The sequence below is a fragment of the Silurus meridionalis genome, chromosome 2, assembly GCF_014805685.1.
Source record: "Silurus meridionalis isolate SWU-2019-XX chromosome 2, ASM1480568v1, whole genome shotgun sequence".
Taxonomy (NCBI): domain Eukaryota; kingdom Metazoa; phylum Chordata; class Actinopteri; order Siluriformes; family Siluridae; genus Silurus; species Silurus meridionalis.
Window position 1 is genome coordinate 13,345,073 of NC_060885.1, and position 16,705 is coordinate 13,361,777.

Genomic DNA, 16,705 nt, shown 5'->3' on the forward strand with positions numbered 1-16,705 from the left:
CTTGATGCAATCCAACCTCTACCTTAAACCAGTCTGTCGTTTCTACCGCACACTTCACTGCTGTCACACTGTGCTCATACATGTCCTGCACCACTCTCAACCCAGGCCTCAACCGATCCAGTATGAAATTCTGATTCGCGATCCGCATATTAGCTTTGGCACACGTTTTACGCTGGATGCCCTTCCTAACACAACGCTCCCTATTTATCCGGGCTTGGGACTGGCACTAAGATTGCACTGACTTGTGCAACCTAAAAGTACAGTTAATATTAGTTAATGTATCGGTAAGGTAGTTCTATCCATATAACCATTCATCATAAGAGGAGTGACAGAAGGGCGCCTGGAGAGAGAGAGACACGGAGAGACGTGCGTGTGTGAAAGAGAAAATTAAATAAAGAATCTGGTTCTGTCAAACTGGTCGACGTCCCCACTGTTCTTCCTTCCCCACCTCCCAAACCGATCGCTCTCCTACAATATCTTTTCAAACCATTACTATACTATGTGGGGGGAAAAAGTCTAGATCATATATGTTACCTCAATCTTGGTTTTAAGATCAAACTAGAAACTAATAGTCAGAGTTTAGAACACAGGCACATGCTGGTGGTCTCACCAGATGTATGCTCCCTAAATACCAAGTACAATGACATCATTTGTATTAAAGTGAGATTTTATGATTATTGTCTCATGCATGGCATGTACAGGCAATTTGTTAATTATTTTATTTAAGCCCCTGCTTCAATCTGTGGGTGAACTGTTTGAAGCCTCAAAACATATTTAAAAATAACCTGCCCAGTTTGCTAAAGTTGAGAAAAACACAACCTTTATAATCTCAAAACTTTCACAATTAAATGTACCAGTCACCCTTACAAGTCGCAAGTTAAGTAAGGTGGCATGGGTCAGCACAAAGAGACACAGGCAGATGGAAACGCAGTGCTTGGAACCAAACAATAACAATAAATTAAACAGTACATATACAGATTAATCACATGTGCAAAACAGACAACGTTGATTAGATTATGAACTAATGACAGGACAGACGTAAAAGAAATGCACTAAAACAGAAATTACTTATGAACATGTTGCCAAAGAACCAAATCCTTTGCAATTACAAAACAAGTAAAAACTTATTTTTATTTTGTGGTTTTCAAATCGCTTCAGTTATTCTAGAATGGCTAAACCTTTTATTCTATTATGTCTTTCATTCTAGGTTCCATTTTTTGATGGCAAAACCTTAGACTTCTTAGAAGTTGTTTCCATCTAGGATCTAAATTTTTTTATCTCTCTGTGGAAGCCTTTAAATGTTGTATGCAGAACCTTACAACAGAAGGTTTCACTTTCAAAGAGAATTTGAAATGGAATTTGCTAGTGTTTACTGTATTGAGTAAAAAATAAAGGCAAGATAAAGCATTTCAGAAAGCATGAGAAATTACAATGTATAAAAATTAAGTGAAAAACAATTAGAAATGTTTTAGGGGAAAATAAACTAACCTAATTGTATATATGAGCACTTCCACTTATGCACAAATATTGACAAGAGGCCATATGCAATATTAATGGACCTGCAGGATTATCTGACAAGATTATCTGAGTACTCTCTGCATGCAACAACAATCTCTCATATTTTTCATGTTTGAATTTTCATGTTTGATTTCAAAAGGAATAATAATACCATTATTCCAAAAGGTATGTTTGGTGCAGAAATAAAAGCATATCACAAAAAAAAAAAAAAAATCAAGGTGCAGAAGGCAGCATTATAACTTAAAGCTGCTATTCTTCAGCCAGAACTGGGGCTTTCATTATGGTAGATGAAAACATCAATAGCTACAAATTCCATTCAGTTTGTAAAACAATCAGGTGTCTTTTAGGAAAATAAACCAATCATTCACCAATATCATATATCAAAATCAACAAAGGGATGGCTGAACTAAAAGCAGATCAACGTTTTTGAATGAACTAACTAAAGTCCACAACTAGATACTGTACATCTAAATCTGTTGATGACCTAAAGCTGGCTGTGCATAGGATTTTTGATGCATCAATATTGTTTTTTTACCCATTTTACTCAACAACAAAAGATATTTGCACTGAGGTTGTAAAAAGTTCTCACATGGTTTATCTTGGTTTTACTTTTTTTACACAACACAAAAAAACACCATTTTCAACAGGGGTGTGTAGCCTTTTTAAATATCCATTTTTACCTGCATTTGACTTTTGGAATGTTTATTTTATGTTTTAATTAAAAGTGATAAGACACTTTTTCTAATTTTCTACAACCATTTTTACATCACTGCTCTTTTTCTTGCGCATTTTATTGGATTTCTTCACTACAGTGGGAAATGTATTTAGTTTTTCCCAAGACCCCCAGACCACTTAAGCTTTTTCTCATCCACTGAAGTTGTTCATCCATAGCACATTGCCATTAAAGCTCAAGAGGTAGGCATTTATCTTTTAAATACTTTACGAATATGCACTTGCTGATGGCAAGTCTTACAAGAGCATTAAGAAAAACAAAATTTGAATTAAGCCTATCGACACCTGGCTAAAAAAACATTGCATGCAAAAACCCCCCAAAAAACATGTTCATTAATATTATAATATCCACCCTTATGACATTAATTCTGAGCATGGCAGCAGTGAGGAATTTTCCATCTGTTTGCATGTATTTATGAGGGGCACACATTTCAACCCCCCAAACCCCCCACCCCTTTTTTTTTTTAAATGCCACCCAATCCCACAAACCATATGGATAGACCTGGCTGATTGGCACTGCGAACCCATCAGCATTGGTGCACAGACGCAGCTGGTACACAGACAGACATTTCTGTAATCAAACATCCACCTGTCTTTCCTCTCAGACTAAACTGAAAGAAGCATTTGCACTACCTGCTTGACTGACCACCCTCTTACTGCCTCCTGCTCAAACATACAGCTTTTCGTGCTGTCAGACAAATTCTGAAAAATATTTTGCGAAACTCAACTTTTTGAACGGCTTCGAAAACCTGTCAGTCGGTTTGTTACCTAGCATCCTGTCAGCTTCTTAGGAGTTTAATGTAACTTTTCTGGGGTCTATTAATCATGCTAGCCTCACTGTAAACCAGCAGCATGGCTTGATTACAGGGATTGTGTTGTGATGCATTACCTCATGATTTAATCCAGATAACATCTAGCGATGTTTAAATAGAGCATTATGCTCAGTTTTGCAAGTGCATATTGAAAAAGGTACTGAAGTGTAACGAGGTTATGGCATTGCAAGTTCAACTGATGTGCTGGTTTTTATTCCTTTATAATTGAAATTATTACTGCCTTATGACTTAAGTTAAATTCTTTTTATAGCAATTCTGGCAAGGAAACACTTCTTTCTTACTTTTTTCTTACTTTTTCTTACTGACAGTCTGATGACTAAAACATGTCTCTATCAGATAACCATTTATTAATATTATATCATATATATGTGTGTGTGTGTGTGTGTGTGTACTATATATAGTATCTCACATTTCAGCAACCATTTTAGTAGATCTTTTCAAGGGACAATTGTATAAAAATGAACCGGATACATTTTAAAGTAGTAACTGCACAGCTTGCATAGCAAAAAATAACTCAACATACAGCCATTATCTAAATAGCTGGGACCAACAGTGAGTACACCCTAAGTGATAACGGCTGTACGTTGTTTAAACATGCAAACGCAAATGTCCTTTTCATCATGTTCATGTTTTTTTCTGGTTGACAGGACCATACAAATTTGTGTATCTTGCATTAGAGCAGTTAAGATTTGGTGCTTTGAATACAATTCGTTAATACTGACCACTGGATGTTCGACATGGCACCTCATTGCAAAGAACTCTCTGAGGATTTGAGAATTAGAATTGTTGCTCTACACAAAGATGGCCGAGGCAATAAAAAGATCGGTAACACCCTAAAACCGAGTTACAGTGCAGTGGCCAGGGTCATACAAAGGTTTTCCAAAACGGGTTCCATTTGGAACAGGCCTCACAAGGTTTTCTCAAACAAGTTAAGTCCTTGTGCTGTGCGTCAGGTGCAGAAGCTGAGTGCTGCCACTTGTCAGTGCTCATACCATATGCTGCACACTGTAACAAGTCAGCTTGCATGGTCATCGCCCCAAAAGGAAGCCTCTTCTGCAGCTGGCTTACAAGAAAGCCTGCAAACAGTTTGCTGAATACAACCTGTCCAAGAGCATGAATTACTGGAACAATGTCCTGTGGTCTGATGAGACTAAGATAAACTTGTTTGGCTCAGATGGTGTCAGGCATGTGTGGCTAATCTGAACCTATTAAGCACCTGTGGAGCATCCTCAAGCGGAAGGTGAAGAGAAGCACCATGAGTCTAATATCCAGCAGCTCCATGATGTCATTATGGAGGGGTGGAAGAGGATTCCAGCAACAACCTGTGCAGCTCTGGTGAATTCAATGCCCAAAAGGATTAAGGCAGTGCTAGATAACAATGATGCTCACACAAAATATTAACATTTCAGACACAGTTTTAACATGTTAACTTAGGATGTACTCACTTTTGTTGGCAGTTATTTTGACAATAATGGCTGTATGTTGAGTTCATTTCGGAGGACAGTAAATATTTACTGCTATACAAGCTGCACATTGACTACTTTAAAATATGTCCAAGTTTTGTTTCTATAGTATTGTCCCTTCAGACAGATAGATAGATAGATAGATAGATAGATAGATAGATAGATAGATAGATAGATAGATAGATAGATAGATAGATAGATAGAGTTGGCTCAGGATCTAAGAAAATGAAATGAAGCTTCAGGCAGTACAAAAATGATTTATATGCAATTCAATCCTACATTCTCAATGCAGCTCTTCTATAAAGTCTGCTTAATGATTAGGAAGAAAGAGTGAAATGGAATGGAGAGCAGCAGAAATGAGAGTGTATGTTTCTGGCAAGTCCATGGTTTGATAATGCAGGTTTCCCAGTTGAAAGGAAATATTGCATCCTTTGATATGAGGCTCTCAGTTTGATATCAGCGTGTTGAATACATTTTTATAATATTAAATATATTTTTAGGGGTTTAAGAAAAATGCTTTTTGCTTACCACACTTAGCATTGCTCCTATGCTAGCGTCATGTAGATGAGAATAAAAACACAATGCCACTAAATAACATCTGTCCCTAGACTTTTCCTAGCTAATTCAGGCCATTTAATTTTTTTATAATGCGATTATAATTAAATTGTTGTGAAAGGAAGGAGGAAAACAGTGAACAATGACTTACTTGGTCGGCTACTGTTTAGATACAAGCCGTTGTAGCGCGTTGAGTCTGGGTCATGGGAGAGCTCCCTAACTCCAGTTGCAACAGAAATCATATAAGCACTGACAGGTTTCCAAAACTCATGCTTTTTTATTATTCTTGGCAACAGCGGTACGGGTTAGTCAAAGAAACTTAGAACTGAGCACCAGAAAATAATAAGGACATATGCCTCGGTCTCCACACATGCAGTAATAGCGGAAAAATGTGGCGCCAGGCTATTCCCAAAATACCGCTATGCTCCAAAAGGAAGCGCAACATATTTCACCCGATACACTGTGTAACAGATACTGTCTTTCGTTAAAGCCTGTGTAAAGGTTATTCATTTCAATATAGACACCTGCGGCTTATAGACGGTGCGGCTTATTTATGTTTAAAATAAAAATCTTTGTCAAATTCATCTGCGGTTTATATATGGGTGCGCTTTGTAGTGCGGAAATTACGGTAGTTAGTTTCAGATATTTTGTTTTCCATAGATTTTGAGAAATAGTTGGGGTGTGAACTTTGCTGAGTGCTACACATCTGTGAAAGATTGTCCAGAGTTGAATTATCCATCTTTTTCCACAGCTGTGGCATGGATTATACTAGCACTTTTTCTTTAATGCTGAACATTTTAATCATTTAGTAATCAAAGCCTAAGGCTGCAATCACACTACTCATACATCAATGGAAAAATATACAATTTGTTTGTACAGATACTATCCAGTTGTTAATGTTGATTTAATATTTTTTCACAGCTGGATTATATAGAACAGGATGATATAATCATATAATCATTGCTTTCTCCATTTTGCATTTTGCATGCAGTGAAATATCTATCATGTCACAATGGTAATTCCATGAATAGCCCAAATATCAAATTGAGAAACAGTTAAACAAGGCATCAAAGCAGTGAAAAAAAAGTTCAGTAATACAACAGTGTTTAAAAAAAGGCAAAGAAATCACATGGACCAGCATTTTGTTTTATAAACAAGCAGCATTTGATTGGTGAGTTAATGTTCAGTGGAGGACCTCTGTAGATGTGGAGGTTTAATGTCCCAAGTGATGTGACTGATTATATAGAAAAGTTAACTTTTTATTGGGAATGCTATGAACTGGTTTGCGTTCACACAGCGACCCTCATGGAAATTGACCACTAGAAGATCTGAAGAGGGAACATCCATGATCATCACTGCTAAAAAATAAAAGATGTTTGATGTTAAATTTTCAATATTAAATTACAAATACAGGCTCTTCCTTTAGTGTTCCTTTAAACACAATGCATTTTAAAAGAATAATTTATTTTGTCACATATACATTAAAGACAAATTCATTTTTTTACATTTCCCAGCTTGTTAGTAAGCTGGTGCCGGAGCAGGTTCAGCCATGATACAGTACCTGTACAGTATCCTGGCAGTGCTGGGGCTTCAGCCTTAGACCTTCTGCTCAGTAACCCAAATCCTTAACCATTGAGTCACCACTGTCTGCTATCTTAAGTCTGAACATCTGAATAGAGATGCAAAATGACATGGCAATGGGCATGTAGTATGTTTTTTTTATATTGACTGGTTGTATGCTTTTTTATTGTATTATTAGCAAAGTGAGACAACTTTACCAAATGTTACTTTTTTTTTTTAACCAATAACCTCTGACTTTTTTCCACTGGGACACAGCCAGTAAAGACAAAGTACACTTTATTTTTAGATTCAGGGTGATGTCTCTGGGATAACTGTGGCCACATTTTATGCAAGCACACACTTTTTTTCTGTGATTGTGTAAACTATCTACATTTAAATCCAACACAATGTTGAAAATGAGACCAGTATCATTTCTGAATGGCATATAGTTAGTTGGAATGCCTAAAAGTGTGTATACCACCTTTCCCAGAGGATGCATTTAGAAACAGTATTTGCATTTTGCACAGGCTGCACTTAAGCAGCATATCTTTCCCTGGTGCTTTTTATTCCAGCTTGTTTTATCTGCAGCTTTGAACACAGACACTGCTTTGAAAAGGTTCCACGTGCTCACCTCAGAGAAGCTTTATTATATTTCAGGCAGGGAGACCAGGCTGTGTCTCTTTTCCATTGCAAGAAAAACACAACGTAAGCCCTGAAAATGTCAAGCATGCCGAAAGCTATAATTACTGTATCCATTTACACCACTCCTAGACGTAACAGGGTGTCGCAGGTTGTTCTAAAACAGCATGTTTTGATGAATATATAAGAATTTCTATAGCTCCTAATCAACCACTCCATCAGACTCAGATATTGTTTTGAATGTGACAAGATTTTGATAGCTTTGATGTTTGTATATCTGAAAACATACTGTATTTAGTTAACATAGCACATGTTTGTTATTCCTGTACGAGTGCATTTTTTTTTAATTTGACATGAAGTTAATAGCCAGGGCAGAAATCTGCAAAGTCAACACTCGGTACATCTTCAAGTGAATGAATGTGGCCTGTGCCAGATAACACCACAAAACACAGCAAACTTATAAGCCACTGGTACAGACTACATGGCCACAGAGTTTATAATCATAAGCAAGCCAAAAGGCTCATGACTTTCTTGATCTACCAACAGGAAAATAATTATAAGTAGCAATAAAACAAATAACATTAAATTCAGAGTAATTCTGTTATACATTTAAATTGAGACATAGATTTTATTTTGAAATTTAAAATCTTTTATAATTTGTGTCAATAACCTTCTTCTTCTTTTGGCTGCTCCCTTTAGGGGTCGCCACAGTGGATCATCTGTCTCCATACTACTCTGTCCTCTACATCTGCCTATTTCAAAACCAACTACCTGCATGTTTTCCTCACCACATACATAAACCTCCTACTTGGCCTTCCTCTTTTCCTCCTTCCTGGCGGCTCCATCCTCAGCATTCTTCTACCGATAAACCCCATGCACATGTCCAAACCATCACAATCTCACCTCTCTCACTTTGTACCAGAACACCCTACATGAGCTGTCCCTCTAATAAACTCATTTCTAATCCTGTCCATCGTCGTCACTCCCAAAGAAAATCTCAACATCTTCAGCTCTGCTACCTCCAGCTCCACCTCCTGTCTTTTACTCACTGCCACTGTCTCTAAACCATACAACATTGCAGGCCTCAACACAGTCCTATAAACTTTCCCTTTCACATTTGTAGCAATAACCCATAAAGACAAAGTGACTTTTTTGTAGATTTATTAAAAATCAATAACTAAAATCTCTTTGTTAATCTTTCAGCATTTTGTTGATTTACTTTTGGATAATTCTTTACAAATAGTGTACCTGGTTTTGGCTTGTTTCTGACATTCTTCTTCGTAGATTCTGTAATTGTCAGGTTTGTCCACTGAGCCTCTAAAGGTGAAGCTTATACTATCTGAAGTTGTGTGCAGTCTAGAGAGATTTGCGTGGCATCTTTGCATTGCATGCTTCACTATAGTTATGGTTGTTGCCAGTATCTTAGAAGTAGACTGGTTTTGCTAAACGTTAAGCCAGAAAATAAAATTTTTGTCTTATCACAGCAGATAATTCCGATTTTTTAAGTATTTGACATATGCCTTTTATTCAGGAGTGAAAGATATTTAGCCAGTCTATCATTAAGCCTAATTAGATTAGATTGGTGATTGGTGATTAGATTGGTGATTGGCCACCTCCTTTTATCCCAATTACAAATATGGCATCTGGCAGCCACCCTTAGCCAGATCAACTTAAGTTTTTCTTATTTTTAGAAAGTGAGCAACTTGTTTAAAGTTGACGGTATAAGGATTTTAAATCATCTGATCAGAAGTCCAAAATGGTAACCACTAAGCTACCAACAACAATTAATGAGTTTGGCCAGATCATGTTTTGCATGGCTCACCATTATCAAGATAATCAACATAATCAAGATGCACCTGACCTTAAAGTGGAGTGCCTTAACCAAGGGTCTGTATACTTACACAGATTACATACATGTATTTTTTTTAACTGTTTTTCTTATGTTCATATTTGTACTAAATGTGCAAACATTTCTACAATATCCATTTAAAATTAAATCCACAATAATGTGTGCAAAACTGTGGAAGGTCTGAGTAATTTTCTGAACCAAAACTGCAACATATATGGTATAAATCCAAAATCCATGTAATAAGTGGTAATATAATTAATACGTGTGCATGTGCATGCACATTCCTGTATTGTGATATTTCCCTTTAAGAGCTTTTAATGTTTTCCCTGGGTGAGTCATCAGTAGGATTCACATTGAATGTGTCATCATGTGTGTACCCTTACACACATACACACAAACACATACACACACAAACACAGTGTGAGTCAGTGAATGTCAGTGACAATCCTGAGACTGGTATTGATAGGACTGAGCAGGCTGGCAGACTAATAGCATGAATAGGTGCAGGGTGAGGGTATTAATTCTGCCAGAAAAAGGGTTCAGAACAGTTCACGTTTTGGCTGATATGTGCTTTAAGAAATTCATGCCTAAACACTTCATGTTTGGGCTGATGTTTGCTTTTAACCTTGGTTAATATTCTCCTACATTACCAGCAATGCAGTTCAACTGCATGTTGATAATGGAACCTGAGCCCTTGCTAAACATATACCTTAGGAGAATGATACAGACAAGCTTTAGTTCTTTAGTCTGTCCAACACTCTTTTTTCATTTTAGTTTGTTAGTTTTAGAGCTAACAGCAAAATCTTAGTTATCACCTCCTATTAAATGTCATTGTAATTGCATTTGCAATGTCCTCTCTCGACATTAGACTGGCACACATCCACCAGAGGTTGGAAGTAACAACGTACAAATACTTTGTTATTGTACTTAAGTAGATTTTTGGAGGTTGGTTAAAAACCATTGTATGGATGGAAAGAGAAATAGACCCTGAAGGAAAAGTACAGTAAGAGTGTAGTGGAGCTGAAGAGAGTTTCTGATAGGGTGATGAATGTGAAGCTGAAAGTTGAAGGGGTGATTATAAATGTCATAAATTCTTATGCTCCACAAGTGGGTTTCGAGCTGATGGAGAAGGATAAATTCTGGAGTGAGTTAGATAAATTGGTAGAAGGTGAACCTAGAAATAAAAGATTTTGATTGAGGCAGACTTTAATTGCCATGTTGGTGAAGGGAACAAAGGTGATGAGGAGGTGAGGGGTATCTATGGCCTTAAGGAGAGAAATGTGGACGGGAAGATAATGGTAGATTTTGCTAAAAGGATGAAAATGGCAGTGGTAAATACTATTTTAAAAAGAAGGAGGAGCACAGTGTGACTTATACATATACATTACACAGGTGGACTATATTTTGTGCAGGAGATGCAACCTGAAGGAGATTGGAGACTGTAAGGTGTTGGCAGGGGACAGTGTAACTAGACAGCATCGGATGGTGGTCTGTAGGATGGCTTTGGAGGTGAAAAAGAAGAGGAGGAGTGTGAAGACAGAAAGAAGAATAAGATGGTGAAAACTAAAGGAGGAAGACTGTAGTATGAGATTCAGGGAAGAGGTCAGACAGGGGCTTGGTGGTGGTGAAGAGGTGCTGGATGATTGGGAAACTACTGCAGAAGTGATAAAGGGAGACAGAAGAAACAAAAAGAAATAATTGTGAAATAAGGAAGTGTAGAAAAGCAAAAGGAGAAAGAGGTTGGTGAAACAGAATTGGGATCAGCATAAAGATGAGAAAAGTAGGCAGGAGTACAAGGAGATGCAGAAGCAGGTGAAGAGGGATTAAGCAAAAGCTAAGGAAAAGACATATGAGGACCTGTATGAGAAGTTGGACTCTAAAGAAGGAGAAAAGGATTTGTAGCGATTGGCCAGGCAGAGGGACTGAGCTGGGAATGATGTGCTGCAAGTTAGAGCAGTAAAGTATGCACATAGAAATGTGTTAATTAGTGATCAGGGTGCTAAGACAGGAGTTGTGATATTGTATGAGGAAGTCAGGTGTGTCAGAGAAGTACGTGAGGGTGGTGCAGGACATGTACTTTACTTATTAACCGTAATTTAAAACGCCATTATTTCTTTAAAATATTAACGAGAATATTTTGTCTTTATGCTCTATATTATGTTTGTTTTCACTAATAATAAACATATATTTGCATAAAGCATCAATATTTGTCCATGGCCATATTAATTTGAGTATTTAAAACTTAAAAAGTATTAATTTAAGGTACATTAAGAACATATACAAATGTGCTATTAAGTTGTGATTAATCGTAAGGTAACTCATGGGAATCATGTGATTAATGGCGATTAAATATTTTAATTGATTGACAGCCCTAATATTAATATGATGTGAGGTCCAGTTACCAGCATGACACTAAAACAGTTAATAGTAATGGCTATTTTTTAGAGAGCCCAAACTTCTTCACCTTATCTTGAGTGAAAAAGTATAGTCAATACTTTACCTTTTACCAGAGTATTTTAAAACATGGGTTAGTCTTCTACTTTAGTTAGTTACTTCTACTTAAGTGAAGGATGTGATGTACTTTTGTCATCTCTGACGTCCACTAACTTTTTTTAAGGGAATAATGGAAATACAGGACCAGCCAACATATTTGCAACAAAATCACTGAGCATATCATAAATATTTTACAATAACTACATATGATATTTTTCTTTAACTGTGGCCCATTTGTGCAAATACTTTAAGATAAATACATTAAGCCTTTTGTTAGCTGTTCTGATATCTTAAATGGTATTAGTCAGATAAAATTTACTGTTTATTTTAGTGGAGAGTAACACAGGGTATACTGTATATTTGTGTCATATATTTTTATGTTAAGGATGGTGTGGACACCTGATCTGGTCAATCAGGTAGTGTATGTGCTCTTCATAGAGGACACTGCCCTCAATTCTGCAGCATTTAATATCTTTGCAGTGGCTACTTTAGTTTTGAAGATCATTCAGGACGATGCTTTAGAAGTGCACCTTGTAGAATAAGGCCAGAGGAGAGATGGAAGTGGGAGGGGAAACCTCTTACAGTACTGTGAGGGCAAGACCAAAAGGAATTATTTTGTGTGTGTGTGTGTGTGTGCCCGTGGGTGCGTGCATGTGTGGTCTGATCGAGTTGCTCGTCTCTGCCCATTGCCAAGCTTCCTCTGACTGTTTTCTGGGGCACTGCGCATATTCCAGGCAAATGCAATGCCCTCTCTCTGTCTCTCTATCACATTTACTTTTTTCCCCTTTTTCTTTCTCTTTCTTTCCCTCTCTCTTTTCTTTCTCTCTCTCACTTTCTCTGCACCCCCATCCCATGCTCATTTGTCATCATGTCCTTATTATTTCAGTCTGCCTCTCAAACTCTTTCCAGCCCAGTAGCCCCCTCTCTCTCTCTCTCTCCTCTCTCCTCTCTCTCCCCCTTTCTTTCTCCATATCTCTCTCTCTCTTTTTCTCTCTCTGTATCTTGCTAGAGAAGACCCCTCACTACATCCCTTCAGACCCTCTTGACTGTCTCTAAGCCTGACCTAGAAATTTGCTCGAACAATATTGTGTCCTTTAAGCCTCACACTGTCCCTGATTACCCCACTTATTTGTAAACCTTTAAATGTAAGCAAGCACATAAGGGATTTGTTAGAGAACAGACTAGAGCGTGATGATCCATAAACGTTGACAGTTTGATTTCCCCACTAGATTTGAAAATGTTGAATCCTGACTTTTTAAAGTTTTGTTCACATTGAGAACTGTGTAGTCCTTTCATGCAGTTTTGCAGAACACAATTTTGAATAAATGATCCATTTTGAACATGTAAGCTGTGTGATTGTAATACATCAAAATAGGCATGTAATACATATCTTAAATTAAGTATACAAAAGTGGACTAAGTCACATAGTTCCTATTTCGGTGTGCTATAAATTATATAAAAAAATATACATTTAAATTATACTTAGTCAACGATGGTTTGAACATAAAGCTTGTATGTGCAACATGTTTCCTCATTATACTCATTACACCAACATGGGGAACCAGGATAAATATGTGGCTTATTTCTTGTCTTTATGTCCCATATTTGACACATCATTGTGTCAAAATAAATGACACATCATTTATTTTTTGCTTTATAAAACATGTGCCCAAATGCTTATTAGCTGGTAAAACATTACCTTGGTGATGGCCCTTGTAGATGAGGTCAAATTTGTATTACTGTGCCTGAAGACAATTGGCAATGATTTTGGAGAAATGTATTCCTGACCCACTCTTAACCTAGACCTAAATAAATGTCATGGCCACTTCAGTCTAGTCATGCTCTTTTTAACTGAAAAGGACACAATTAATTTTTTCATATTGTCTTTAATGTGAGGATGTGCAGGTCACTTTGAAGGATTTAGTTTATAGTCAACGGCCACCATCGTTTGTCCTCCTCCTGTCTGCTCTTACTGTGATTAAGAGCAAAGATGCTTTTAGGCTCTCATGTTTTTCAGATCACGTAAGTATTAGACTGCAGACCCCTGGTTGATATGATCTGTGTATGCATGTGCTAAATACACTATAAAAAACAAACGTTTGTGGACACCTGACCATAGGATTCATGTGTGCTTTTTAAACATCACATCCAACATTTAGTCCCCATTTGCTTTTATAGTGTAATCCACTCTTCTGGGGAGATGTTTCAGCAGATTCTGTAGTGTGGTTGTGGAGATTTGTTCTCATTCCTTCCCACAAGGGCATTAGTAAAGTAAGGTATTGATGTAGAGGGAGGGGTTGTTCAGGGTTGTGGTCAGATGTCTATAGCAATCAACTCAAAATCTTCCCTTACAACCCATGTAAACTATAATCATAAAGCTCACTTTGTGCAAAGGGCACAAGTTGGGCACATGTTGGGATATGGTGAGGAGAAAATGTAATGCTACTCTATCCAAAGATGTATACAGTAGTGTGCCTCCAACATTGTGGTAACAGTCTGAGGAAGCACCACATATGGCAAGAAGATAGGTGTCGTACTGTAATACTTTTGTCTATATAGTGTATAGATGTTATGTACATTTTGATAATTTGAAGTTGTGTTATTGGACAGCAAAAGCTCCTCAAACACATTTATAAGTAAGATATTAAGATGTTAAATTTTCCAGATGTCATTCTGAAATACATAATGACAGAATTGAATTGCGCAGATTTCACACATGAAGAAGCCTCCTACAAAAGGAGCAGATTGATAAACAGAACCTGTATTTGCTTTAACACTATGCAGGGGACACAATACATACACTATACGTTTAATTGTTTAATTGTCCCTGGAAGTGTGCCGTGTAAGATTTTTATGTGTTGGTTAAAAAGGCACAAGAGAACGAAAAATCTATCTGAAAAGTGTTCTCACATACACCCCACACAAAACTGCTTTGCTACAAAAGGAAAACAAAATATGCCCATCTAAATGCATTTAGGAAATCAGAACTCCCCTGAAGCAATATAATCTGGTTAGACAAATAAAAAAAACACTTGTTTTAAAATTCAGCTCATCATGTTGATAGTGAGGGTTGTGTGCATTGCAAAAAAAACCAATTACAAAATGGAAATATCTTAAATCTAGTCAGTTTGCTTCCTATTATAGGATTACAGTAAAATAAATATGATTATTAATCTTATTTTAAGCTATTTCTACAAGTACACTATTTTCTGCATAGTACATTTTAAGCATTTATTTTAGAAGGAAGCGCAATTATTTGTCAATAGATGAATTATAACTACAAGCTTGTGTCAGTGAAAATTACATTTCATTGTCTCATGTGGTTTATTTTAATCTTAAAATAGGAAATAAAAGATAAATGTGATTTATATTTTACGATATTTTTTACATGTTGAGACTCTCTGGGAAGAAGACAACTCCAAACAAGCCCAAAGAACTCAAAAAGGCCTTGCATTGTGTTAGGATTATGGACAGCGTCTTTATTTCTCAGCAGCTACTGTACCCTCAAATTATTGGTCACATGTCTCTGATCATATCTAAATCACAATTGCTGTAATTAGCATTTGTATTGTCTCACTTTTTTGAAGAATGTATGGCTTTCCATGTTTTTTATTTATTCATGATGTTGGTTTTGCTTAGGTTTATTTATGTATAATGTACTAACATACTAATATTAATGTTTTAACATACAGTATATTCTATACTTTGTTTATTTTGTGTTAAAGCAATAATATGATTTTCAGTCTGTCTTTTCTTTGTCTGAGTATTATTTATAATAATATAAGATAGTTGTTTGCATGTATTTTTTAATAGCAAAAATTTCCATTTAATAGGTAAATTTATTTTTTATGATTTTAATAGTTTTTAAGACTATAAGACTAGATTTGAAAAGTTATGCTGTAGCTGTTTGGCTCCAGATCGTAGCTGTTCATTAGAGCTATGTTGGCTTTCTTTATGTGGGTGGGATGACAGCAAAAAAACACGTGAACCTCAGCAGAGCGAAAAATAGCTCAGTAATTGATGGCTAAAAACAGCCACATACAAATAACTACAAATTTCTCCAAATGAAGAATCGGGCATCTCAGGCCCTTAGCTTTGTGTACAAATCTAAAACAATATTATGTTGTTGCTAATTAACACCACAATATAGGAATAACCATGTTACATGACACCAGCAATCTTGCACAGATATTACAAGCGTTTCAGAGAAGTTTTGGCTCATTACTCTTTATTCAATTCTGCTTCTGTAGGAGGGGCAGTAGTGAAAAGCAATTTTGAGCGCTCGCCACAGACAATTGATGAGGTTAAATCAGGAATCTAACTGGGCCACTGAAAGACATAATTTAGAGTAGCTTTTTCCCCATACTATTCTTTGTTGAAGGACAAACTTCTTTTCTAGTTTAATCGTCCTGACAAAAGAATCTCTGAGCATTGCTTTCAGTTACAGCTACTGACATCAGCAAATGAGTCAGAGTGGCAGTCGGTGTCACAGTAACGTGTCACACATGCCCCTTCTCACATTGCAGTTTCCATAGCGACAAGCACCATGTGCTAGTGTTTGTTTTGGTTTTTGATTTGGTCCTGTCTCTGCCCCTCATCTCGTAATTGGATTGTTTCACACATTGTGTACACTTGTTTGGTGTTTAGGCCATGACTAGTTTGTCTATATTTCACATTGATCCATTGTCTTGTTTTGTCTAATCATGCTTTATCTTTCTGACTCTGACCATGTTTTCAGAGGGCCTTGTTTCATTTCTTTGATACATTATAATCTGTTTTTTTAGATTATAATTATGAATTATTCCAATTATTGTATTGTTCTGTGTTGTGCTGTTTGCACATGTGTACTTTATGTAGTCTCCTATGTAGGTCTGCTTATATCTAAGTTGTCTTATGTAACTTTATATTGTTTTATGTGTTATCTTGGACCTGGGAGAACATTTCATTTCACTGTGTACTGTGCCAAATGTATATGGTTGAAATGACAATAAGAGCCACTTGACTTGATTTGAATTGATGTTCAAAGAGGCAGCTAGACTTTGATATTGTTTATTTATTTTCAT

General features: G+C 36.6%; 1 protein-coding gene and 1 long non-coding RNA gene across 5 annotated transcripts in view; one reads left to right on the top strand and one right to left on the bottom strand.

Moving 5' to 3' along the window:
- The window catches only part of LOC124395243 (serine/threonine-protein kinase 32C-like), an 86,712-nt gene that overhangs the window by 52,180 nt on the left and 17,827 nt on the right, over nucleotides 1-16,705 (top strand). Inside the window, exon 1 of one of the 3 annotated variants that reach the window (XM_046863741.1) lies at nucleotides 8,945-9,187. The exons of the other annotated variants lie outside the window; for them this stretch is intronic. Within the exon in view, the coding sequence (XP_046719697.1) occupies nucleotides 9,057-9,187 (131 nt within the window). The 5' untranslated portion in view covers nucleotides 8,945-9,056. Of the gene's footprint in view, nucleotides 1-8,944; nucleotides 9,188-16,705 lie in introns of those variants that run through there. 3 annotated transcript variants of the gene reach the window in all.
- LOC124395295 lies at nucleotides 5,877-8,802 on the bottom strand. 2 transcript variants are annotated; one of them, XR_006927606.1, is made up of 3 exons: nucleotides 8,549-8,802; nucleotides 6,663-6,770; nucleotides 5,877-6,456 (listed from the first exon to the last, which is right to left on the bottom strand). It is a non-coding gene; the product is annotated as an uncharacterized LOC124395295 (long non-coding RNA). The 2 variants fall into 2 exon arrangements; XR_006927605.1 differs by having other exon boundaries at nucleotides 5,877-6,459; nucleotides 8,549-8,800.